The following is a 23275-nucleotide window of genomic DNA, read 5'->3' as shown; positions in this document are numbered from 1 at the left end:
CTGGGCAAATGAGACTCAGGCTGTGGCCTTGTCTTCTTCCCTTTCCCCTGTCTCCTTCTATCCTTTGTGATTCTGTGAGGCGTGAGAACAGAGGAAGTAAAGATGATAACGGGAACACATGCTTCATGGTAGGGGAAGGAGCACCATGCGGTGTGGATGGCTTAATTAGAATTCTTTTCTGTTTGTTTATATTTTATATTGGAGTGTAACTGATTTACAATGTATTGGTTTCAGGTGTACAACAAAGTGAGTCTGTTATATATATACAAATATCCACTCTTATTTCAGGCTCTTTTCCCAAATAGGTTATTACAGAGTATTGAGCAGTTTCCTGTGGTATACAGTATGCTCTTGTTGGTTATCTGTTTTATATACAGTAGTGTGTGTCTATTAATCACAACCTCCCAATTGATCCCTCTACCCCATCTTTTTAAGTGAATTTTAAAAATTTCAGTGTGATGTTTATTCTACTAAATAGTGGGACTAAAAGAAGTCCTCATGTAATTTAGCAGTTTCAAAGTGATTGGTCAGCCTGCATGGGATTTCACTGCAGAAAATCTTGTCTATGTATCAGGGGGAAAAAATATCCAGAAGCTTGCTGATAGCATTTGCAAAACAATGTTTATTACTCATCCAATACTAATTATAAAATTTGAGAGATCAACTAAGAAAAATTTTCATATGCTCTTTATAAAGATATTTACATACACATCTGCCTTAACTGATACTCTCTAACTTGTGGGTTAAGATATAGGGTGTTGTGAGTTTCCTTGGGAAAGCTATCGGTAGTAGAGAAAGAGGATGTCTGCCATTCACTTTGAACAGGCAGAGGAAGAACTCTGTTTAGCTCTTCCAACTGAACCTTCCTTACAGGTGAATAACTCAGTTTTGGTACATGTCAGAAGGAAAAACAAGCCAATTCTTTGAATTCTTGCATATTTCTTCAGAGCATCTTTTAGTAGGTCCGTCTCTCTTATCTTTAAAAAAAGGGATGCATGTTTTTAACTCTGGACTCATGTTGAAGTGTCCTGACACTCATCAACTCCAGAGCCAAAGTGCTGGTTGCAAACCCCAGCTCTGCTGTGTGACTGTGCCAAGTGACTTCATTCCCTGTCCTCCAGTGTTCTCGTCTGTACAGCGGGCGAGTGAATGAAGCCACCCTTAAGGGCTGTTTGTGAGCTAGTATATGTAGAAAGTGCTGGAATTTTGCCTGGTGCCAGTTAAGAACATGCTATATGTCAACGTTATTACTGAAGAAATTAGAGTAATGTCTATTACACCAGCAACTGGAAGAGGTCAGCTTCCTTCTCTCCACCAGTGTTACTGAATATGCACAGTAATGACCCCCAGCCAATGAAATCCTTCTTCCCAAAGAGTTTATGTGAGGAAGGGGGAGGGACAGAGGAGCAAAGGAGAAGGGGAGGACTAAACGAAATGAGTAAAAAGTATGTTATTTCATATATTATTTCAGATTTATTATGATCATCGTAAAGCAGACATATTTAACATGGATAACCAACAAGAACCTACTGTTAGAGCACATGGAACTCTGCTCAGTGCCATGTGGCAGTCTTGACAGGAGGGGAGTTTCGGGGAGAATGGATACATGGATAAGTATGGTTGAGTCCCTTTGCTGTTCACCTGAAACTACCACAACAGTGTTGGTTAATTTATTGGCCATGCTCCAATACAAAATTAAAAAAAAATTAAGAAGAAAAACAAAGCAGAGATAAGGTAAGAGATGCTGGAGGAAAGAATACCATAGAGCAAACTGTAAGTCGGATGTCTTGAGGGCGGGTAATGTTTGGTGTAGTCCATACGAGCAAGGAGGCCAGAGTGGCTGCAGGGGGAAAAGGGAGGAGGAAGCCACATGTCGTGAGGTTGGAGGGGTTCTGGCTGGGGTGGCAGGGGGATCCTGGGGTGGCTTGTAGCCACTGTCGCCATCCTTTGACTGTTGTTTAGGATAAGAAGCCACTCGAGGTTTTGAGAAGAGGAGAGAAATAACCTGACCTATATGGTAAAGGATCACTTGGACTGTTGGGTGGGGCCTGGGGCCTGGGGTGTGTGGGGAAGTGGGTAGGGGAGTAAAAAGATCAAGTCGGAGGCTGTTATTGAGAGATGCTGGTGGCTTGGACCAGGGAATTAGCTGTGGGGAGGGAGATGGCAAAGAGTGAATACTTCCACGTGTATTTTGAAGGCAGATGTAGACGGAATCTGCGAAGGAATTGAATGTCGTGTGTAAAGGATAGAAAAAGTCTCGAGAGGACAGGGATATTTTTCTCTTTTATTCAACGTCACGTCCCAATCACCTAGATAGTGCTTGGTACTCAATATTCCTTGAACCAATGAAAAAGGGAACTGATTTGTATTATGATGCCCTACTTAAACTCAGCGAATACTATAAAGCAGCTAAGACATCTACAGCCATTTCTCCAAAGAAGACATGCAGATGGCTAAGAGGCATATGAAAAGATGCTCTACATCAGTAATTAGTACCGAAATGTGGATCAAGACTACAATGAGGTACCACCTCACACTGGTCCCCTGGAGAAGGGAACGGCTACCCACTCCAGTATTCTTGCCTGGAGAATTGCAAGGACAGAGGAGCCTGGCGGATTATAGCCCATGGGGTTGCAGAGAACTGGACACGACTGAGGAACTGACAGACATACACATACATACACATAGCCGTGTGCAAACAGGTCGCTAGTGGGAAGCTGCTGCTTAGCACAGGAGCTCAGCTTGGTGCCCTGTGATGACCAAGAGGGGTGGAACAGGGGTGGGGGTGGGAGGATATTCAAGTGGGAGGTGTGTATACATATAGCGGATTCACTTTGTCCTACAGCAGAAACCAATAGAACGTTGTAAAGCAACTATACTCCAATTAAAGAAAAACAGCTACAGATAAATGAAGTCCTGTAGTGACTACAGTTTCAGCATTTAAGCAATGAAGCCTCTTCCTTTCTTCAGGTTAGAAGTTGTCACTGCTGCATGCCTGGCCCTCTGCTGCCAATGACCAGGCCTGAAAAAGTCTTGGATAACTTTCTGTAACAGAAGAGTACTTTATTACAAACTATTCATTGAGAACATACAGAAACCAACAGGAAATACACCTGAGAGTATAGGAAAGAGTAGCTTATTTGGAGAAAACAGAGACCTAGGAAATGGGGATTCTGGTATGTATCCTCACTAGACAACTGTGGAACATACTGGAACACAGTCAATAAAATGGGAACATTAACACACAAGGATTTCATGAGGTAAAATGTTATGTACCACATTTCAGACAATCTATGAAATGCCTTATTTAGGTCATACTCTAAATATTAAAAAATACAATGCATTTTATGTCATCTTTTCCTATTAATATACTGCAGCATGTGAGAGAGATAGATGGCTACATAATTGATGATAAGCCCAGGATATGGTGATTTCTAATTCCCCAATACACATTTTAGAGTTTAAGGGTAATCAGGTTTGTTGATATCCTTGAGTGACACGTAGAGTTGGTATACAAGAGCACACCCACGTTTTGCTCCGTGGTGATTCATGGAAACTAGAAGCTACCTTCAGGGATATTACAAAGTACCTGTCAATTCTTAAAGATGACATTTGATAAAAGGATGTTCCGTTCTAGACGCATGTTCGGGGAACCTAGACTATCTCCTGTCCTTTGAGTCACCCCCGCGGGGCTGTCTTCAGGTCTGCTGGGCAGGACACTTTTCCCACATACACTGACAGCTTCAGGGTCTCTATTCAGGACGTGTTCAGGGGCAGCAATAGCCATCAACACAGAAGAGGGCCTGCCGCGAAGGTGGAGGTGGGGGAATCGCGTGGAAGCAGAGTTTGCACCGCAGACATAGGTTTGTGCTTTTCTAACGGTTATTCGGGGGACCTAATGACTTCCCTGGTGGCTCAGATGGTAAAGAATCTGCCTGCAGTGCAGGGGACCTGGGTTCGATCCCCGGGTGGGGAAGATCCCCTGGAGGAGGAAATGGCAACCCAGTCCAGTATTGCTGTCTGGAAAATCCCATGGACAGAGGGATCTGTGGGGTTGCAGAGTCGGACACGACTGGATGACTCACACACACACACACACACACACACACACACACGCCCCGAGTCGTGGGGTCACCCACAGCCTCCGCTGCCCCCCACCCGCACGGCCCGCACAGCCCGGGCCCCAGCGGGGGCGCAGGGCCCTAGGCGCCGCAGAGCCGGCAGGGGAGCCGCCTCAGCCCGGCCCGCGGGAAGTTTTCCACCCCGGGCGCGCGTGGGCATCGCGCGTCCGGGGCGAGTGCGCCCGGGGTCCGCGCCGCAGCCGCCGGGAGGGAGCTCCGAGCCGGGGCGTCGCCAGGGCGGCAGCGGCAGGCGGTGAGGCGCCGCTCCTGCCTCGCCTCAGGGCGAGCCGCACCCGGCAGCGCGTGCCTTTAACGCGCGCGCCCGTCAAGGTGCCCGCGGCCCTCCCGATCGGCCCTGCAGCCGGCCTCCCGCGCCTCGCGGGCCCCGGCGCTCCGTCCCGGGGGGCGCCCCTCGCCCGCCCCCGCCGCCGTCCGCTCGCGGGGCTCGGCTGTCACTTCACTTTCCCTCGGCGCCCCGCGGGCGCGCGCGGCGGGGAGGGGGCGGGGCGGCGCGGGGCTGGCGCTCTCGCGGTCTCTGCCGGGCGCGCGCGGGCACGCTCCCCGCGGGCGCGCGCAGCGGGGGCGGGGCGGCGCGGGGCGGGGGCGGGGCGGCGCGGCGGGCTGGCGCGGGGCTCGCGCTCTCGCGGTCTCTCCCGGGCGCGCGCGCGGGCACGCTCCCCCGCGGGCGCGCGCGCGGACGGCCGGGCGGCGGCGGCGGCGGCGGCTCACGGAGGCGGGGGCTCCACTTTCTAGGACTCAGGGGCGGCGACAGCGCCAGCCGCGGGCAGCAGGCTCGGCAGCCGGAGCTGGAACGGCCGGGCGCGGCGGCGGCGCCGGGGGTGAGTCCGGCGGGCACAGGCGTGGCCGGGCGGTCCGCTGTGCGGGGCGGGGGTGCAGGTTCGGAGACCGGACGGCCCGCGGGGACGCCGACCCCCGGGGCCTCGTCGGCGCCCCGGCCCCCCGCGTCCCCTCAGCGCCCTGTCCCCGGGCTGGGGCTCGATCCCGCGACCGCGCGGACGGCCTCGCTCGTGCGCCGGAAGCCCCGCGCCCCTCCCCCTCCCTCCCCTCCCCCCGGCGCCCCCTCCCCCTGCGGACCTCGCGTCCCCGGCTTTCGCCGCCCGCCGCCCCTTCCCTGTCCAGCGCTCCCGGAACCAAGTCTCCGGAAAAGTGCAGGACGAACGAGTGTCACGGGGAAGTGCCGGCCCGGCCGCACGCGGGGTCCCTGCGGACCTGCCCCCCATCATCGCCGCCCGCGGGGTCCCTGCGGGTCCCCCCACCCCCGGGCCGGAGGCCGTGCGGCGTCCGCCCTGCGGCGGGCCGTGTGTTGTCCCCGCTTTGTGAAGCCCGCAGTCCGCGGTCCTCCGCAGCCCAGCTGGCTCGGTTCGAAGCCGGGTTCCACCCCCAGGTCCCCCCTTCTTCCGCCCCCCCCCGCCCTGTCTCCCCGCTCTCAGTGTTTTCATCCCCTTGCCCTTTATTATTTCTAATTAAGATAGAGCGGAGCTTCTTGTGGCCTCTCCCCCCGCCCCCCCACGACCGACCAGAAATGTCCAATCCATCTTCTCTTAAGGAAATTAAGGCCGCTTTGCAAGGATCTCTCGTCCTGTGCTCGGAGGCTGTTAGACCTTATTTGCATGTTGCCCAGATTCGCCGTTTTGCATTGTGTATTCTTGAGCGTCTACGCAAATGTTTTTTTATTTAAAAGTGCAAAAGGAAATGCTAGGGTTTACCTTAAGAGTATCTTGCTATCTCGCCTTTCAGAAAGATTTTAAATAATTCTTAGTTGTTTTTTTTTGTTTGATCTCCGATTCTTAAAAAAGTATGTTTCTGAATAGGTGAGAATTCGTTCTGGACCTTGGGAATCTACAAATTTGTGTTGACTCACTTTGGATGCCCCTTGGCTCTTGAGAGTTCTGTCTGTGGGCTGATGCCAGTGATGGAGGGTTTTCATATAATGTCATACCCCATTATAGAAAGGTGTTCACCGCCACACCATAGCACCTTTTCCTCAAATCTTGGGTGTTCCTCTATTATTTCCTGCATAAATATCCTTGCAGGTAAGTTAAAGGTAGTATAAGTAATTTAATTTTACATTTTAGAAAAGTTTAGAAACGCGGCTGGGAAGGCAAATGGCAAGAAACAGGACAGAATTAAGCGTTTTCCTCTTGTGAAAGCTCAAAGGAACACTTGCTTCTGCAGTTTTATACTATGAGATGCAGTTCTGAGGCTTATCTGGACAGTAATCTGGATTCACGGAGTGACTATAGTTGTTTCTATGTTATCAATAATATTTATCACCAAATCATCTCATTTCTATGAAACGTGAGTTTATTTTCGTAGGTTGCTAATTTCCGGGACTGTAATTTACAATATAGAATACACAGCTAATACCCTTTTAGATAATTTTTGAGTTGAAGAAAGAACAATATTCAGACTTTTAATATAACACTTCTTTGAGCAAAGTTCGATTTTACTATTTTATGTTTAGAAAATAAGTATTTGAGTATAAAGTAAAAATCTTAATATCTTTGAAACTATCATGGAAGAGTAGCTCCCTGTTTATAACCCTGGGATTCCAGTTATCTTCACTCTAGATTAGCTAATTGGATCCAATTAGCTATTTACCAATTCATCTTAAAAGATAATTGTAAAGTGCTGATTTAGAAGATAACATTCACTTCATGTATTTTTTTATTTTTTTATTTTATGTGTCCTGCGGCTTGCGGGATCTTAGTTCTCTAACCAGGAATTGAACGCATACCCTCTGTACTGGGGACACAGGAGTCCCTTGAAGATAACATTGAGAGAGTTTTAATTCAGGAAATTTTTTTTAAAAAGTTGTTTATTTTTGACTGTGCTCAGTCTTTGTTTTTCAGGGGCTTCTCCCCTCGCCCCCGGGCTGCCCTGCGCTGGTCTTCTCGGCGGCGGCTTCTCCTGCGGAGGAGCCCCGGCTCTCCGCCGCTCAGGCTTCAGTAGTTGGGGTGCGTGGGCCTAGTCGCTCTCCAGCATGTGGGATCTTCCAGAGCGGGGGTTGAACCCATGTCTCCTGCATTGGCAGGCGGATTCTTTACCATTGAGCCACCAGGGAAGCCCAGAAAGTTTTTTTTTTACTCATTTGTACTTTAGAGAGACAAAACACCAGTCGTGCAGCTGATTAAAATGTGTACAGACTGTTTCTTCTTAATAAAAATTAGTTGCCACCTAAGTATTGCGGGTAATTTTTCCCTGCACTGTTTCTGTAATTAGACACTCAAAACTATTAATAAAACCCACAGAACTTCCCCTTACTCTTAGTATTTGAACAGGATATGAAAACTGTGTTTCTGAAAGCTTCTTTTATAGTGGTTATTTGTGGCCTTTAGGTGAGTTTATCATCCGTAGGTTGATTTGGATGAAATAAGGCTTCTTAGGTCAAAAGTGGAAATCTTTTTTCCTTACGTGAAACTGTAGAAATTATACACCTATTTGGGTATTTAATAGTTCCCTAGTGAGACTAATTTTAGTCTTCTGATACTGTGGGGCAGTTTATGACATTTGGATTTCAGACTGTGGCTCAGATTATATCATTGAGTAGTCTTTGAAGTAATTATATGTGCTCATAGCATTATTAGATATTATGTAATTACACATAAATAAGAATATTAAGATGAATATGTAGCTTTATAACTAATGTAGTATACAACTGAAATCTAGGCATAGTTTGTCAAACTAAAGCTGGAGCTTCAGTAAAAAAGAATTTTACTTCATTTAGGTTTTTGTGTATTTGTCATCTAATGGATTGCTTCTTGTTTAAGATATATAAAAGGATTTCTCAATCGTTTCACATATCTCAAAATATTGCCAGCAGCGTTTTGCTGCATGTGAGGGCCTTTCCCTAAGAACTACTCTTTCTTACTCCCGTGCACAGCTGTTGTCACAGGCTCTTATGTACGTACTTACAAGGGTTTAAACTCATATTATTATTTTTTTACTCAAAGAAGTAAGCTGAAAAAAAAAATCAGCGTTAAATCCAAGGATGAGAATTCTAAGTAAAATAAAAATGAAAATAAGAAAGAAAGCAAGAAATATGTTAGGCCTGTTCAAGCTGGATGTGGAACATACTGATATAAAACCTCAGGATTCTATTAAGTGACCCCAGTGCTCCAGCTGAGGAGACTGTTGTGCTGTATTTAAAGAGAGGGAAAGCCGTCGGGTTTCCCCTGCTTCAGAGCTGTCTGGGCAGACCTGTTTTGTCTGGGTGAAGAAAGGGAGCTGGTGAGGGTGATGGGGCTGTGTCTTGTGATGTCTTATTGAAGGTATTCAGGATTTTCTGCTGGCTCTTCGCCCCCTCTGCTTCCCGCTTCCTCAGTTCTCTTTCAGGTTTGTCTTAACCTTTCTCATTTCAACCACTTCAAGTTCTGTGTTACGAAATCACTTTGATTTAGAGCAAGCTACAAGTGAAATAGAGCGAGCTATAAGTTAAATCTTGAGTGAGGAAGAATTTTAGTTATTGTCAGCTCACTCTACATTTGGACCAGTTGTAGTAATCAAACTGCTTTATTCGAGGCATCTTTCTTTTACATAGTAAGTCTTATTTTAAGTCTTAATTTGACTAAGAGTTACACAGTATCTTTTTCAGAAGGCATTTGTCCCCATTTACCTGGGATTCCTAAAGGTGTACTTTGTGTTGTTGATGGCGCTCCTTAAAGGTAGTTCTGTGTTTTGCAGAGAGGCGCCCCAGAAGGTAGGCGTGCCAGCTCTGGTGGTGCTGAGGGGACAGCAACATGGTGACAGTCTGGGCATGGGTTTCGTCCGTTTGGTTTTGGATTTGTCAGTAAACTCTAAGCTAGTTGGGTCACAGGGGACGTCCTCATGGTAATAAGACTCAGAAATCAATGATGATAGAATGGTCGTTGCCAAGAGAGAACTGGAATTTTTTGTGCGTTATCTAGATTGTGACAGCTTACCCATGAACCAAGGTCCTGAGAAGATTGAGTTGGTGATCAGAGTTGCATGTGGAGCAAAGGGACTTTGAAAGCCTCGAGGTATATTTCATCCCGGCCGCGGCGGGAAAGATGGGCTCCTTCAGAGTCTCCATACAGTCTTCATCGCCTGTGAAGCCTGGTTGCTTGGTGTACTGTGGGATCAGGGCTGGCACCGACCTACGGTTCAGTTTCTGTTTATTTTTTTATTTTTATTTTTTATTATTATTATTTTATTTTATTTTATCAGTTTCTGTTTAGAATCACGGAGGCCTCTGCTATCACAAAGATTACTTCAGACAGTTGACTGACTTAGAGGATTTAACCTTAGCCCAGCCGGAGGATGTATTCATGCAGTATTGGTGCCAGTGTTTGCCCTATTCTCTGCTCCTGTGGCCATTTTTACTGACTTACAGCACCTAGCAAGTCGTCTTGACCTCTGAATCAACTTGCATATCCTAGGACCCAGGAGCCCGGCACAGTGCCTGGTGGGGAGCACAGTTTTATTTTTTTCAATAACGCTTTATTGACATGTAATTCATGTACTGTAAAATCCACTCTCTTAAAATGTATAGCTCGGTTTTTAGAATATCTAGAGTTGTGCATCACCATTATCTAATCCAAGAACGTTTCCATTGCCCCTCAAGGAAACTTTGCACCTCCTAGCTTTGTGCCGTTCCCCTTCTTCCCTCCCTCCCGGCCCCTGGCGATCGCTTACCTGATGTTTCCGTCTCCATGCACTTGCCCGTTCTGGACGGTTCGGACAAATGGAGTTGTGCAGTTTGCGGCCCTTTGTGCCTGGTGTCTTTCACTGAACGTCATGTTTTCAAAGTTCATCCACGACGTAGCTTGCACATACGGTACTCCATTCCTGTATGTGGCTGGATGGCATTCCATTGCTCGGATATCCCACATTTGGTTTATCTGTTCGTTGTCAGCTGATGGGTATTTGAGTTGCTTCCTCTTTTTGGTTCTGTGAATAATGTTGCTGTGAACATATTGTGTATATATATTTGTTTTCATTTCTTTTCTCAATACATTTTGAATGGATGAAGGAAAAGTTTTGGCAGCTCCCAAAGCTGTTACGTAAAGTGACCAAGTCATTCATTTTATAGTGAGTTTTCTTTGGTTCCTGTAAGATTCACTTTCTCTCTGTTCTCGAGCGACCTTTCTGCAGTCCTCCCCCAACTGAATAAATTATTTGTTTTGACTCTTTAATCCAGGATCTAAAATGTCCACTGAGGCACAAAGAGTTGACGACAGTCCAGGCACTAGTGGGGGAAGCTCCGATGGAGACCAGCGTGAAAGCGTCCAACAGGAACCAGAGAGAGAACAAGTTCAGCCCAAGAAAAAGGAAGGGAAGATATCCAGCAAAACAGCTGCTAAGTTGTCCACTAGTGCTAAAAGGTACCTCGGTTATGGTAACTTCCTTGCTTTTAGTATCAATTTATGACCTGAAGTTCTATCTTTCTCTTGCATTTAATCATTTTTCTGGGATATGGACCATGAAGTTCATGGACTTTTTCTTCTTCAAGATTATTTCTTTTTCATGATTTTAATTGTATGCAGTATGAAATTTTTGGTATTTAAAGTCAGTTAAACAGCATGGCAAAATTATAAACTACGTATCCGTAGTGTGCGTGTATGTATTGTTAGGTGAATATGAATAGGAAAGTGCATGTAAAGTGTGATAATTTGTTTTATGGTTCCTTAGACCATTACTATTTTATTTTATTGAGCAGCAGAGAATAAAAGTGGGAGTCTATTGAAATAGTTACTGAATGATTATCTTCACTCACTGTTAGTAAAGTGAGAAATGCAGGAATTAATAACAATAGAATGGGAAAGACCAGAGATCTCTTCAAGAAAATTGGTATCACTTCAAGATACCAAGGGAACATTTCTTGCAAAGATGGGCACAATAAAGGACATAAACAGTATGGACTTAACAGAAGCAGAAGATATTAAGAAGAGGTGGCAAGAATACACAGAAGAGCTGTACAAAAAAGATCTTCAGGACTGAGATAACCACGATGGTGTGATCACTCACCTAGAGCCAGACATCCTGGAGTCCAAAGTCAAGTGGGCCTTAGGAAGCATCACTACAACAAAGCTAGCGGAGGTGATTAAATTCCAGCTGACCTATTTCAAATCCTAAAAGATGATGCTATAAAAGTGCTGCACTGAATATGCCAGCAAATTTGGAAAACTCAGCAATGGCCATAGGACTGGAAAAGGTCAGTTTTTATTCCAATCCCAAAGGAAGGCAATGCCAGAGAATGCTCAAACTATTGCACAATTGCACTCATCTCACACTCTAGCAAAATAATGCTTGAAATTCTCCAAGCCAGGCTTCAACAGTACGTGAAGCCTGAACTTCAGATGCTTAAGCTAGATTTAGAAAAAGCAGAGGAACCAGAGATCAAATTGCCAACATCTGTTGGGTTATAGAAAAAGCAAGAGCGTTCCAGAAAAACATCTACTTCTGCTTCATTGACTACGCTAAAGCCTTTGACTGTAGATCACAACAAACTGTGGAAAATTCTTAAAGAGATGGGAATACAGACCTCCTTATCTGCTTCCTGAGAAGTCTGTATGCAGGTCAAGAAACAACAGTTAGAACTAGACATGGAACAACAGACTCGTTCGAAATTGGGAAAGGAGTACGTCAAGGCTGTATATTGTCACCCTGCTTATTTAACTTCTATGCAGAGTACATCATGCAAAATGCTGGGCTGGATGAAGCACAAGCTGGAATCAAGATTGCCAGGAGAAAGATCAATAACCTCACATCGCAGATGACACCACCCTTATGGCAGAAAGCGAAGAAGAACTAAAGAGCCTCTTGATGAAAGTGAAAGAGGAGAGTGAAAACGCTGGCTTAAAACAACATTGAAAAAACTAAGATCGTGGCTTCCAATCCCATCACTTCATGGCAAATAGATGGGGAAACAATGGAAACACTGACAGACTTTTCTTTTGGGGGGGCTCCAAAATCACTGCAGATGGTGATTGCGGCCATGAAATTAAAAGACACTTGCTCCTTGGAAGAAAAGCTATGACCCACCTAGATAGCATATTAAAAAGCAGAGACATTACTTTGCCAGCAAAGGTCCAAGTCAGAGCTATGGTTTTTCCAGTGGTCATGTGAGGATGTGAGAGTTGGACTGTGAAGAAGGCTGAGCACTGAAGAATTGATGCTTTTGAACTGTGTGGTGTTGGAGAAGAGTCTTGAGAGTCCCTTGGACTTCAGGGAGATCCAACCAGTCAACCCTAAAGTAAATCAGCCCTGAATATTCATTGGAACTACTGATGCTGGAGCTCCAATACTTGGCCACCTGCTGGGAAGATAGAATATCTCTTGGTATATGATTTAAAGGTGAATTGAATCTAGTAGAGTCTTTTCTGGTCCTATGATATACCGTCTGAGAATTTTGAGCCTTGTGGACTGTCTGATTGTTGAATGACAGCTTCATCCTTTGCTGGTGGTGTGGATAAGGGAACCCATCCCAGAGGTCTTACCCCATGTGGACTGGAGGACCTTGCTTCTCTTTGGTTGAGTCGGTCCACAGGTTGGGAAGACCTTTCTCAGGTCCCCTGCGGGCCATGTCTTCCTGGGGAGAGTTGTTAGAGTGACGGTGCGCTGTCCATTCTAAGGGCTTCTGGTAGCCAGGTTCCCTTCCCGGAAGCGTATGACCGATGCCCACCCTCTGCTGAAGGATGCCCACCCTCTGCTGAAGGAGCCATGAGGAAGTCAGACGGCCTGGGACTTGAACCCCTCGGCTGTCTACTGGGCGGCGGGAAGGGCTCCGTGCCCTCCTGTCGGCCCAGCACAGGTCCAGGGCCCTCAGCTCACGGGATCTGCGCCTCTGCTGCCCAGTCACAGCAGAGAATGACCGGCTACGGGGAGTGCGCGTGGACTAGGGTAGAAAGGAGAGGGGCTGGAGAAATAGACCTTTAGAGGAAGGAAGGGAGGTGGGTGGGCATGGGCAAGAGACACTCAGGTACAGACTGAGGGCATGCCAGGTGGCTCAGACAGTAAGGAATCCGCCTGCAATGCGCCCCACCTGGGTCGGGAAGATCCCCTGGAGGAGGGCGTGGCAGCCCCTGGAGATTCCCATGGACTGAGGAGCCCATGGGGTCTCGAAGAGTGGGACACAGCTGAGCAACCAAGCACATGGTCTCTGAGAGTGAGGGTGCTGTCGGGGAGCGGGGAGGACGGCCCGCTGGTGGGGTGTGCTGGTCTGCCCTGCCCCGGTGTCTGCCTCTGGGGGGTCCTTCCCCATGCTCCTCATCGGGGTGCCACCACGGAGCATGGCAGAGCATCCTGCTGGGCGGTGGAGCAAAGCCCGCAGTCTGCGCGGTGGAGCAAAGCCCGCAGTCTGCGCGGAGGCGAGCGAACTGGGACGTGTGTGAAAGCGAGGATTGGATGAGGTCCTGGCATTTAGTTGCTCTGTGATATTAGATACATAGTTTAACATTCCCAAGCCTCATCTTTCTCATCTGTGAAATGGAGACAGTAATAGTCCTGTCTTCACAGGGCCAGCGTGAGGATGGAAAGTGATGAAACTTTTATTTGGCACACAGAAAGGTTTCTTACACTGATGCTGCTGTTCTTAGACTTTGTGCCAGTTAAAGCCTACAATAGTATTTTACCAAGTCCATGTGATAAATTTTAGAAAAATGAAGTTTGTGTTAATGCTATGAGGACTTGGTGCTTTTTGTTAAAATAGTAACAGATGCTGTAATTATGCATATATTTTATAATAACTCAAGAAGAGTACTTTGCACATAGGTGTTCAGTTGCATAAAATATGCTGTAATTGTAGAATTAATCATTAGGTGTAGAAATGGTTTTCTAGAAAAAAATCTCAGTTTTCAGGTGTTACAGAAAAGTAATATTGGATACAGAAAATATTAACTTGGAATTTTATTTAAACAATGGTATAAATTAATTTCTGTCTGTTTCAGAGTTAAGAGGAAGATTACAGTTATTTCTTGATGCATTTTTGCTCTTCCTTGGCATGAAATTATTTCTTAAAAAATTGGAATGCTTTTAGCATGGTCTGTTCTCTTCATAATTTTATGTGATTTTATTGGATATAATGTAATATTGTCCTAGAAATGATACTTGGTTTTAGACTCTAAATTGTTGTTAGGTTGGAAGGTTGATTTCAGTATATTTCACTGTGAAATTTTATTATAATATATGGGCTAATCTGTCTTTTTCACATGAGAATGAAGTGCTCTTTGTAGATAATCTTTGGTAGTTATTGTATTTTATTGATTCTGAATGTTCATGTAAAATTTTTCAATGTTCCTGAAATCAGGATGCGGCTTGCAGTTGATGTGCAGAATCATTAATTTAGGTTGTCTTAAAAATTGAGCAGTTTTTTTGAATCATAGATGAATAGTATGTATCACCAGTCACAATTAAGCTCTGGATTTATTGCTTGCAGTGGCTCTGTGTTTTCTAAGTTAATTCAGAGATTGCTTTGAGATTTAAGAAATTTTAGTAACCAGTTGCATGATGTTTTCTTTTGAGAATGAGTTCGTTTTGGAAGGTTTTGAGGAATGCAGACCATAGGGGAATACTAAGTGAAGTTTTTTTTTAAATAACTGTTAAGAAAATACCTTTGTGAATCCCCAAGTCCATACATTCATGTTCTACTTGGCCCTGAGTGAGTTACTGACTTTTCTTGAAACTTGAATATGTGTTTGTGTTTGAAACATGTTTGTATATATACAGCCTCATTTTTCTGAACCGTTAATCCAGTATGCTGGTATTAAAACGAGCGCTTCATGTCGTCTCCACCTCGGTTCAGTTTCGCTGCCGTGGTCTGCAGTTCAGTCTGAAGGAGTCATTATTATCTCCCCTTCCCTGCCCCCCACTCCTCTTTCTTTTTAGCAGATGACAGTCACATGTAACACTCCTACTGTTCCTGGAACATTTAAGGGTTTAGGTGAAGTCGTACAAACTGAAATTTAGTTTGCATTTTGCTTCTGACTTGTTCCAGTAACATATGCAGTTGCTGACTTCTGTATCGTGATAACCAGGGAAGCGGCACTGCTGGACGGAAATTGGAGACATAGACAGTTGTCTAGTGGGCTTGTGTCTAAAGAAATAATTTTGTCTTAAAAGTTCTCATAAGAGAGAGGAGAGGTGGTTTTGTTTGTTTGGCTTCGCAAGATAATTGCTTGTCTCTCCACCTTAACGGCGTGCAGTCACTGGCCTGAGTTTCCTAAATGGGGGCTGATAAAATGGTAGCACTGAAAGAATTCCGTGAGATTTATTTAATTCACTTTTAGTAGCCTAAGATCATCACGTAAAAGGTGCCACAGTAAGTGTGAATTACTGATGCTTTTTCATTTTTCCTCACCCTAAGGGACAGTGCCTGAAATAGCTGCCTTCCTTATTACCCCACATGTCAAGACTGAGAAACTTAATACATACCATGATCACAACTTTTGAGATAGAATTGAATTGCTGTCATTGAAAACAGCAGGACATCTTGCAGCCGTTTAAATAGCAATTCTTAGTATAATCTTTTCTGTCAGGAGAAATACAGCCATTCTTTGGTAGCAGTGGCTTAAAACATATTGTAACACACTGACTCACTGCTCAGAATTGCCAGGTTTATCAGTAAATCGCTTTTCGTGTTGAATAGTTAGATTTAGAATGATAGGCATCTGGAGGGGCTTCCAGCTCCATTAGAGAATCCTGTGACAAAATTATGACATCAGTTTTTCAAACCAAAAGGGACAGTGTAAGCATAAAGCAAGATGAATTATTTGAAAATCCCTAGGAAGTTTTTACATTAAAATTGTTTTCTTTGACACTTTACGCATGGTCTTTTGAATCCCTGCTCTTTTGGTTCTCTGAGTTTAAAAACAGAAGTATGTGTTTGTATACACACGCACACAGATACACACATATTCGGATACACATCTGAATCACTTTTCTGTATACTTGAAGCCAGCACAATCTTGTAAGAGTTTTCCATGTTTCTGGTAACAAATAGTACAGAGACATTCTTATTACAAAGCGACAGTTTTCTGTTGAAATACTTTCCCTGTCACAATTCCTTTTAGCTGACTATGGCTTGACCTTAAGTAATATACTTACACTTAACTTTTTGAATTGTTAAATAATACCTTTTGTCTCCTGGCTGTGAATTTTGAGGATGTTCACCAGCTTGTTCATCTGCTTTCTTTTCCCTCCTCCCAGATAATGATACTCGTTTTTAAAAAAGTACTGGAGGGATGGGATGGGGAGGGAGGCGGGAGGGGGTTCAGGATGGGGGACGCGTGTGCACCCTGGGCTGATTCATGTCGATATGTGGCGGGAACCACCACGGCATTGCACAGTGACTAGCCTCCAGTTAAAACACCTAAGAAAAGAGCATTGGTGTCTTTCTAAATGAAAGAGTATATGTAAGCCACTGCTGCTCGTGCCTCACGTTTCAGCAGTACTCGATGGTTCCTTACTTTGTAAAACGGGGATGTTGGTACCTTTGTTCTTCCTTCCATCTGCTCACACCCCCACCACCCACTGTTAGTTGGTTTCTGTTAGCTACACTTGACTTTACATCTTCATGGTTAGTAGTAGTTCCATTTTACAGTCTAACTACAACCTCTTGCCTGTGCTTCATCGATAATAAAAGGCCAGTAAACTCTCTGTAGGTTTACCTGTTTAGTGCCAGACCAGCTGGCATGTTAGCCTCAGATTTCCTGTAGGTCCAGTGTTAGGATCTCTCAGCGATCAATGCAAAGAAACAGAGGAAGACTATAGAATGGGAAAGACTAGAGAGCTCGTCAAGAAAATTGGAGATACCAAGGGAACATTTCACGCAAAGATGGGCACAATAAAGGACAGAAATGGTATGCACCCCACAGAAGCAGAAGATATTAAGAAGAGGTGGCAAGAATACACAGAAGAACTGTACAAAAAAGACCTTCACGACCAAGATAATCATGATGGTGTGATCACTCAGCTAGAGCCAGACATCCTGGAATGTGAAGTCAGGTGGGCCTTAGGAAGCATCACTACGAACAAAGCTAGTGGAGGTGAATTCCAGTTGAGCTATTTCAAATCCTGAAAGATGATGCTGTGAAAGTGCTGCACTCAGTATACCAGCAAATTTGGAAAACTCAACAGTGGCCACAGGACTGGAAAAGGTCAGTTTTCATTCCAAACCCAAAGAAAGGCAATGCCAAAGAATGCTCAAACTACTGCACAATCGCACTCATCTCACACTCTAGTAAAGTAATGCTTGAAATTCTCCAAGCCAGGCTTCAGCAACACGTGAACCATGAACTTCCAGATGTTCAAGCTGGTTTTAGAAAAGGCAGAGGAACCAGAGATCAAATTGCCAACATCCATTGGATTATAGAAAAAGGAAGAGAGTTCCAGAAAAACATCTATTTCTGCTTTATTGACTCTGCCAAAGCCTTTGACTGTGTGGATCACAATAAACTGTGGAAAATTCTGAAAGAGATGGGAATACCAGACCACCTGACCTGCCTCTTGAGAAACCTGTATGCAGGTCAGGAAGCAACAGTTAGAACTGGACATGGAACAACAGACTGGTTCCAAATAGGGAAAGGCGTACATCAAGGCTGTATATTGTCACCCTGCTTATTTAACTTCTATGCAGAGTACATCATAAGAAACGCTGGGCTGGAGGAAGCACAGGCTGGAATTCAGATTGCCGGGAGAAATATCAATCACCTCAGATATGCAGATGACACCCCCCTTATGGCAGAAAGTGAAGAGGAACTAAAAAGCCTCTTGATGAAAGTGAAAGAGGAGAGTGAAAAAGTTGGCTAAAACTCAACATATAGGAAACTAAGATCATGGCATCTGGTCCCATCACTTCATGGTGAATACATGGAGAAACAGTGGCTGACTTTATTTTTTTGGCTCCAAAATCACTGCAGATGGTGACTACAGCCATGAAATTAAAGGATGCTTGCTCCTTAGAAGAAAAGCTATTACCAACCTAGACAGCACATTGAAAAACAGAGATGTTACTTTGCCGACAAAGGTCCGTCTAGTCAAAGCTATGGTTTTTCCAGTGGTCATGTACGGATGTGAGAGTTGGACTATAAAAAAAACTTAGTGCTGGAGAACTGATGCTTTTGAACTGTGGTGTTGGAGAAGACTCTTGAGAGTCCCTTGGACAAAAAGGAGATCAAACCAGTCCATCCTAAAGGAAGTCAGTCCTGAATATTCATTGGAAGGACTGATGCGGAAGCTGAAACTCCAATCCTTTGGCCACCTGATGTGAAGAACTGACTCATTTGAAAAGACCCTGATGATGTGAAAGATTGAGGGCAGGAGGAGAAGGGGACGACAGAGGATGAGATGGTTGGGTGGCATCACCGACTCGATGGACATGAGTTTGAGCAAGCTCTGGGAGTTGGTGATGGACAGGGAGGCCTGGCGTGCTGCAGTCCATGGGATCCAAAGTCGGACCTGACTGAGCAACTGAACTAGGATCTTAACGCTACCCAATGAATCACAGCATTTTGGCAAAATGCCTCCTTTGTATCCCAATCAAGTATCTGTTACTTGATTGCAAGTGTTTTCATCTTAGTTTCGCTCCTTTCACTCTGTGACTTTCTTACCGAGCTGTTTCTCTTGCAGCACTTCTGACTGTTTCCCTCCCGTGACTAGCATGTCTTTATCATACGCTTATATGCTCTGTGCCCTCTGGACCATCTCAGCCTGTTTGATTTACACCATGCACTTGTCTTCCCAGTTCAGTGGAGTTTCTCCACCAGCGGTGACCACCGCCCGCTCTCTCTGTCTTTTATTCCTTTTTGCACTTGCCGTATCTGTGAGCCCGCCGTCACCCTGGGGTGCTGAAGCAGCGGCAGGTGAATGTGGGTGCTCTCAGTTGACTGCCTTTAACCTGGACTTGACCTGTTTTGCTTTAAAGTGCCTGTTTTATTTATACTTTTGTGTGGAATCCACAGAGGGTGTTCTATATCAGATATTTGAGACTTCTCTTATTTAGTTCTATGCCATGTGTACTTTAAGTGCACATGAACACACTGTAGAATCTAAGAAGTCTCAGTGGGACAGTGGAATTAATAGGTTTTTTTATTTTTGGCGTTAGATTTGTTAGTCTTGGTCTATGTATCGATGTGAGAATTGGACGGTAAAGAAGGCTGAACTCCAAAGAGTTGATGCTTTTTGAACTGTGGTGCTAGTGAATACTCTGGAGAGTTCCTTGGACTACAAGAAGATCAAACCAGTCAATCATAAAGGAAATCAATCCTGAATATTCACTGGAAGGACTGATGCTGAAGCTCCAATACTTTGGCCGCCTGATGCAGAGAGCCCACTCATTGGAAGGGACCCTGATGCTGGGAAAGCGTGAAGGTGGGAGGAGAAGGGGACGACAGAGGATGAGATGGTTGGACGGCAACACCGACTCAATGGGCATGAGTTTGAGCAAGCTCCGGGAGATTGAGGACAGGGAGGCCTGGCGTGCTGCCGTCCATGCAGTCGAGAAGAGTCAGACAGGGCTTATCCAGTGAACAACAAACAACAACTATTTCATGACATCTTCCCCACCTTGAGTCACACGACGTAGAAAAGTGACAGTGATATCTATACCAGAAATTTCATTCGGGGAAGGGTACTGGAGTGTGCTGCCATCTCCTTCTCTGGAGGGTTTTCCTAGCCCAGAGGCAAAGCCACGTCTCCTGCACTGGCAGGTGGATTCCTTACCTCTGAGCCGCCAGGGAAGCCCATACAGGCGGTTAAGTGAAGTAAAAAATAAAAGATGAAAATAACACATGAGGGCAAAAACAGGTTTTTAAAATAAAAATTCTTTTATTTCTCCTTTACAGAACGCATATGCTTAGTGTTTGCAGTGGTTTGAGTTTCCCTGGTAGCTCAGCTGGTATAGAATCCGCCTGAAATGCAGAAGAACCTGGTTCCATTCCTGGGTTGGGAAGATCCCCTGGAGAATGGAATGGCCACTCACTCCAGGATTCTTGACTGGAGAATCCCACGGGCAGAGGAGCCTGGTGGGCTACAGTCTGTGGGGCTGCAGAGTTAGACACGACTGAGCAACTCAGCACAGCACCGCACCGCACAACAGTGGCTTAAAGTTTTGATTTAAGTCGTGCTGTTGGTGAGAGATGGAGGCACAGATGGTGGCGGGTCTGCGCTCTGCAGATGCGTTGTGGAGACTGGGGCAGAAATCGCTCACTTGTTGGCACTGTGTATGATGCTTTATACAGTGGTAGTATTTCAAATTAAAAGCGCACAAATAGGAAAGATCAGTGTAAAAGTGTAAAATTTAATAGAATATTAAAAGAGTAAAGACATTTTAATGTAACTTTCTTTGTCTTTATTTTCAAGAATTCAGAAGGAACTTGCAGAAATTACGTTGGACCCACCTCCCAACTGTAGGTAAGTACTTAATGGATTTTTATTTATTTGTATCTCTTGCAGAAGGTGTAATTGAACTGTTGGTCTGATGTGTCAACTGTTGTTGGAGCCTGATTAATTAGTGAAAACATGGTTGTGTTTTGGACTTAAGTGACTATGAAGACAGTGGTTGTGGTGGTCTCCATGCAGAAATGGAATCTTCACGAGTCTGTTTGTCGTGGCAGATGAAGTTGCCAAAAAAAGAGTAATGCAATAACAGTAAGATAATGGAATTATAGGGTATCACATCCAGTGATCTTTCAGTGGAAGAGGTGTTGGAGTTTCAAACGATTTCTTTCATGATAGAGTAATACTGTGGCTAAAACATTTGCTGTTTGATAATTTATTCAGCTGTTATCTTGCTGAAAATTGATTTTTAGAAGTGCTGGAACGTTAAACAGTGTTTCTTCATGGTTTACATTATTCCTTATAGTCCTGGGTTGTGGTGATTGGAGGCGGTGAGGTTAAGTTTAAAACACTCTCTCCATTATGACCACATACCCTCAATTTTCTGGTCGGAGTTTACCGATGGGAAGTTAAAGTGCTTACTTGGAGTTGATTAATGATGTACACAGAGGAGGAGGAGGGAAGTTAGCTTCTGCTGTATCTTGGCTCTGGCACAGTAGTCGGAAGATGGCTGTTTGACTACTTGAAGACATTTCTTTGTATTTTGATGTCAGTTCAGTGTTGGAACCAAGCCAGTGGGGAGTTTTGTAGTTTAAATTGGTAGCGCTGTGTGTCAGGTGAGAGGACGAGCTTCAATACTGAGTACATTGTTGCTATGATTTCTGACTTTACTGAACTTAATATGAAAGCGAAGTAACAGCTCTGGGTATTAATGGAAGTGAAAAATTTGTAGGTGGCTATATGGCTAATTGACAGCCATTTTTGTGTAGGAAAAATTCTAATAAGACTTAATATTTGTAGTGAATTTATTATAGTTCTTTACATGAGAGTCACATAGAGTATATAAACTTGTAGTAATAATGTTCAAAGAATATTTCACTCAACTAGAACAAATGATTCTTGGTCAGGAGAAGCTGTTGAGTAGTTGGGTGTTTTGGTCACACTCAGGCTGTGTTACATCAGACCTGTTTCAGACGTCACATCTTTAAGCTTTGGTGGCCAGTTTGTGTAAATGGATTGATTTGTGGAAAACCTTCAGTTTGAATTAAACTTAAAGTCTCTTGTTTCATAGGGTAGTATTTGTTTTAATGTTTGAATCTTTTAAAAAAAAAAACAACCGTGTATTACCACATATTTCTGTTACCTTTTTACAAACAACTGAAAAGGTAGATACGTGAACTTAGTTTATACACTTACTTGCTTAAACTTTGGAAACAGATTATTGACAAAATAAACAAATTGCTTTGTTTTAATGAGTTGTTTAGGGCTCATTTTTGATGAATGTAATCCATGTATAATATGCAATGTTTAGAGTTTGCAGTTTTGCTATCAGATATATTATTTCCTGGTGCATTACTCTAATTTAGCTTTGACTTATTACAGATAATAATTAAACTTAGATTAAACCAATATATTATAAATGTGCATGGAAACTGAAAATTCTGAGGAAGAAAATTACATAATGGTTATTCCTTAACTAAAATGGTTAGATCATAGTTCTGCTTAATCAAAAAAAGAAACGCTTAACTATGGAAATTTGGGGGTTTACTTTTTCATTGAGCCTTAGTTAAAGTGTACTGGTTGTGCAAGGAAAATATTTGTAATAGTTTTTCATTAAAAAAAGGTAGATGTCTCATATAATTAGCCCCTCAGTTTCAAGAAAGAAACCTACTCAGTTATATTCCCCCCCCCAGTTTTATTGAGATACTGACATGTAACATTGTAGAAAGATGCCTTGCTCGGTGGATTTGCTGGCTTATGGAAACTTTCAGTGAAATCCTTTTATCCGTGTGAAGATTGGATAGCTCAGATTGCTTCAGAACAAGGACTACCGGTGCAGCTTCTTTGATTGATCCTCAGATAGCTGATGGACTGATCAGGCAGAGACGAAGGTCGTGCTCCTCCTCATGTTTGTGGCTCCCCTGTGGCGGAGGGTCCTCTGTGCTGGGCTGCCTGGAAGTGGGGGATCCTGCCGCCCCCTGCGGGCCCTGCCCCTCACGTCCACGGCCATGTGAGCCCCGTCCCTCACAGCGACGGCCTTGTGGGCCCCGCCCCTGACGTCGACGTTCCCTGCGGGCCCTGCCCCTCACGTCCAGGGCCCTGCCCCTCACGTCCAGGGCCCTGCCCCTCACGTCCAGGGCCCTGCCCCTCACGTCCAGGGCCCTGCCCCTCACGTCCAGGGCCCTGCCCCTCACGTCGGTGCTCCCTGCGGGCTCTGCCCCTCACATCGACGGCCTTGTGGGCCCCGCCCCTGACGTCGACGTTCCCTGCGGGCCCTGCCCCTCACGTCCAGGGCCCTGCCCCTGACGTCGATGCTCCCTGCGGGCTCTGCCCCTCACATCGACGGCCTTGTGGGCCCCGCCCCTGACGTCGACGTTCCCTGCGGGCCCTGCCCCTCACGTCCAGGGCCCTGCCCCTGACGTCGATGCTCCCTGCGGGCTCTGCCCCTCACATCGATGGCCACGTGGGCCCCGCCCCTGACGTCGACGTTCCCTGCGGGCCCTGCCCCTCACGTCCACGGCCATGTGAGCCCTGCCCATCACGTCAACGCTCCCTGCAAGCCCTGCCCCTCATGTTGACATTCCCTGCGGGCCCCGCCCCTCATATTGAAGGCCATGCGG

The 23275-nt window shown here is 45.2% G+C and overlaps 1 protein-coding gene across 1 annotated transcript in view; it reads left to right on the top strand.

Annotated features, from left to right (window-relative positions):
- Positions 1-4700: 4700 nt before the first annotated feature.
- Positions 4701-23275, top strand: part of UBE2E2 (ubiquitin conjugating enzyme E2 E2) — a 359643-nt gene continuing 341068 nt past the window's right edge. The window contains exons 1-3 of the mRNA XM_069572936.1: positions 4701-4960; positions 10303-10486; positions 20460-20510. Of these exons, the coding sequence (XP_069429037.1) occupies positions 10311-10486; positions 20460-20510 (227 nt within the window). The 5' untranslated portion in view covers positions 4701-4960; positions 10303-10310. The remainder of the gene's footprint in view (positions 4961-10302; positions 10487-20459; positions 20511-23275) is intronic.

Source organism: Ovis canadensis, chromosome 26 (genome assembly GCF_042477335.2).
Source record: "Ovis canadensis isolate MfBH-ARS-UI-01 breed Bighorn chromosome 26, ARS-UI_OviCan_v2, whole genome shotgun sequence".
Classification (NCBI taxonomy): Eukaryota; Metazoa; Chordata; class Mammalia; order Artiodactyla; family Bovidae; genus Ovis; species Ovis canadensis.
This window is presented reverse-complemented; position numbering and strand designations above follow the sequence as displayed.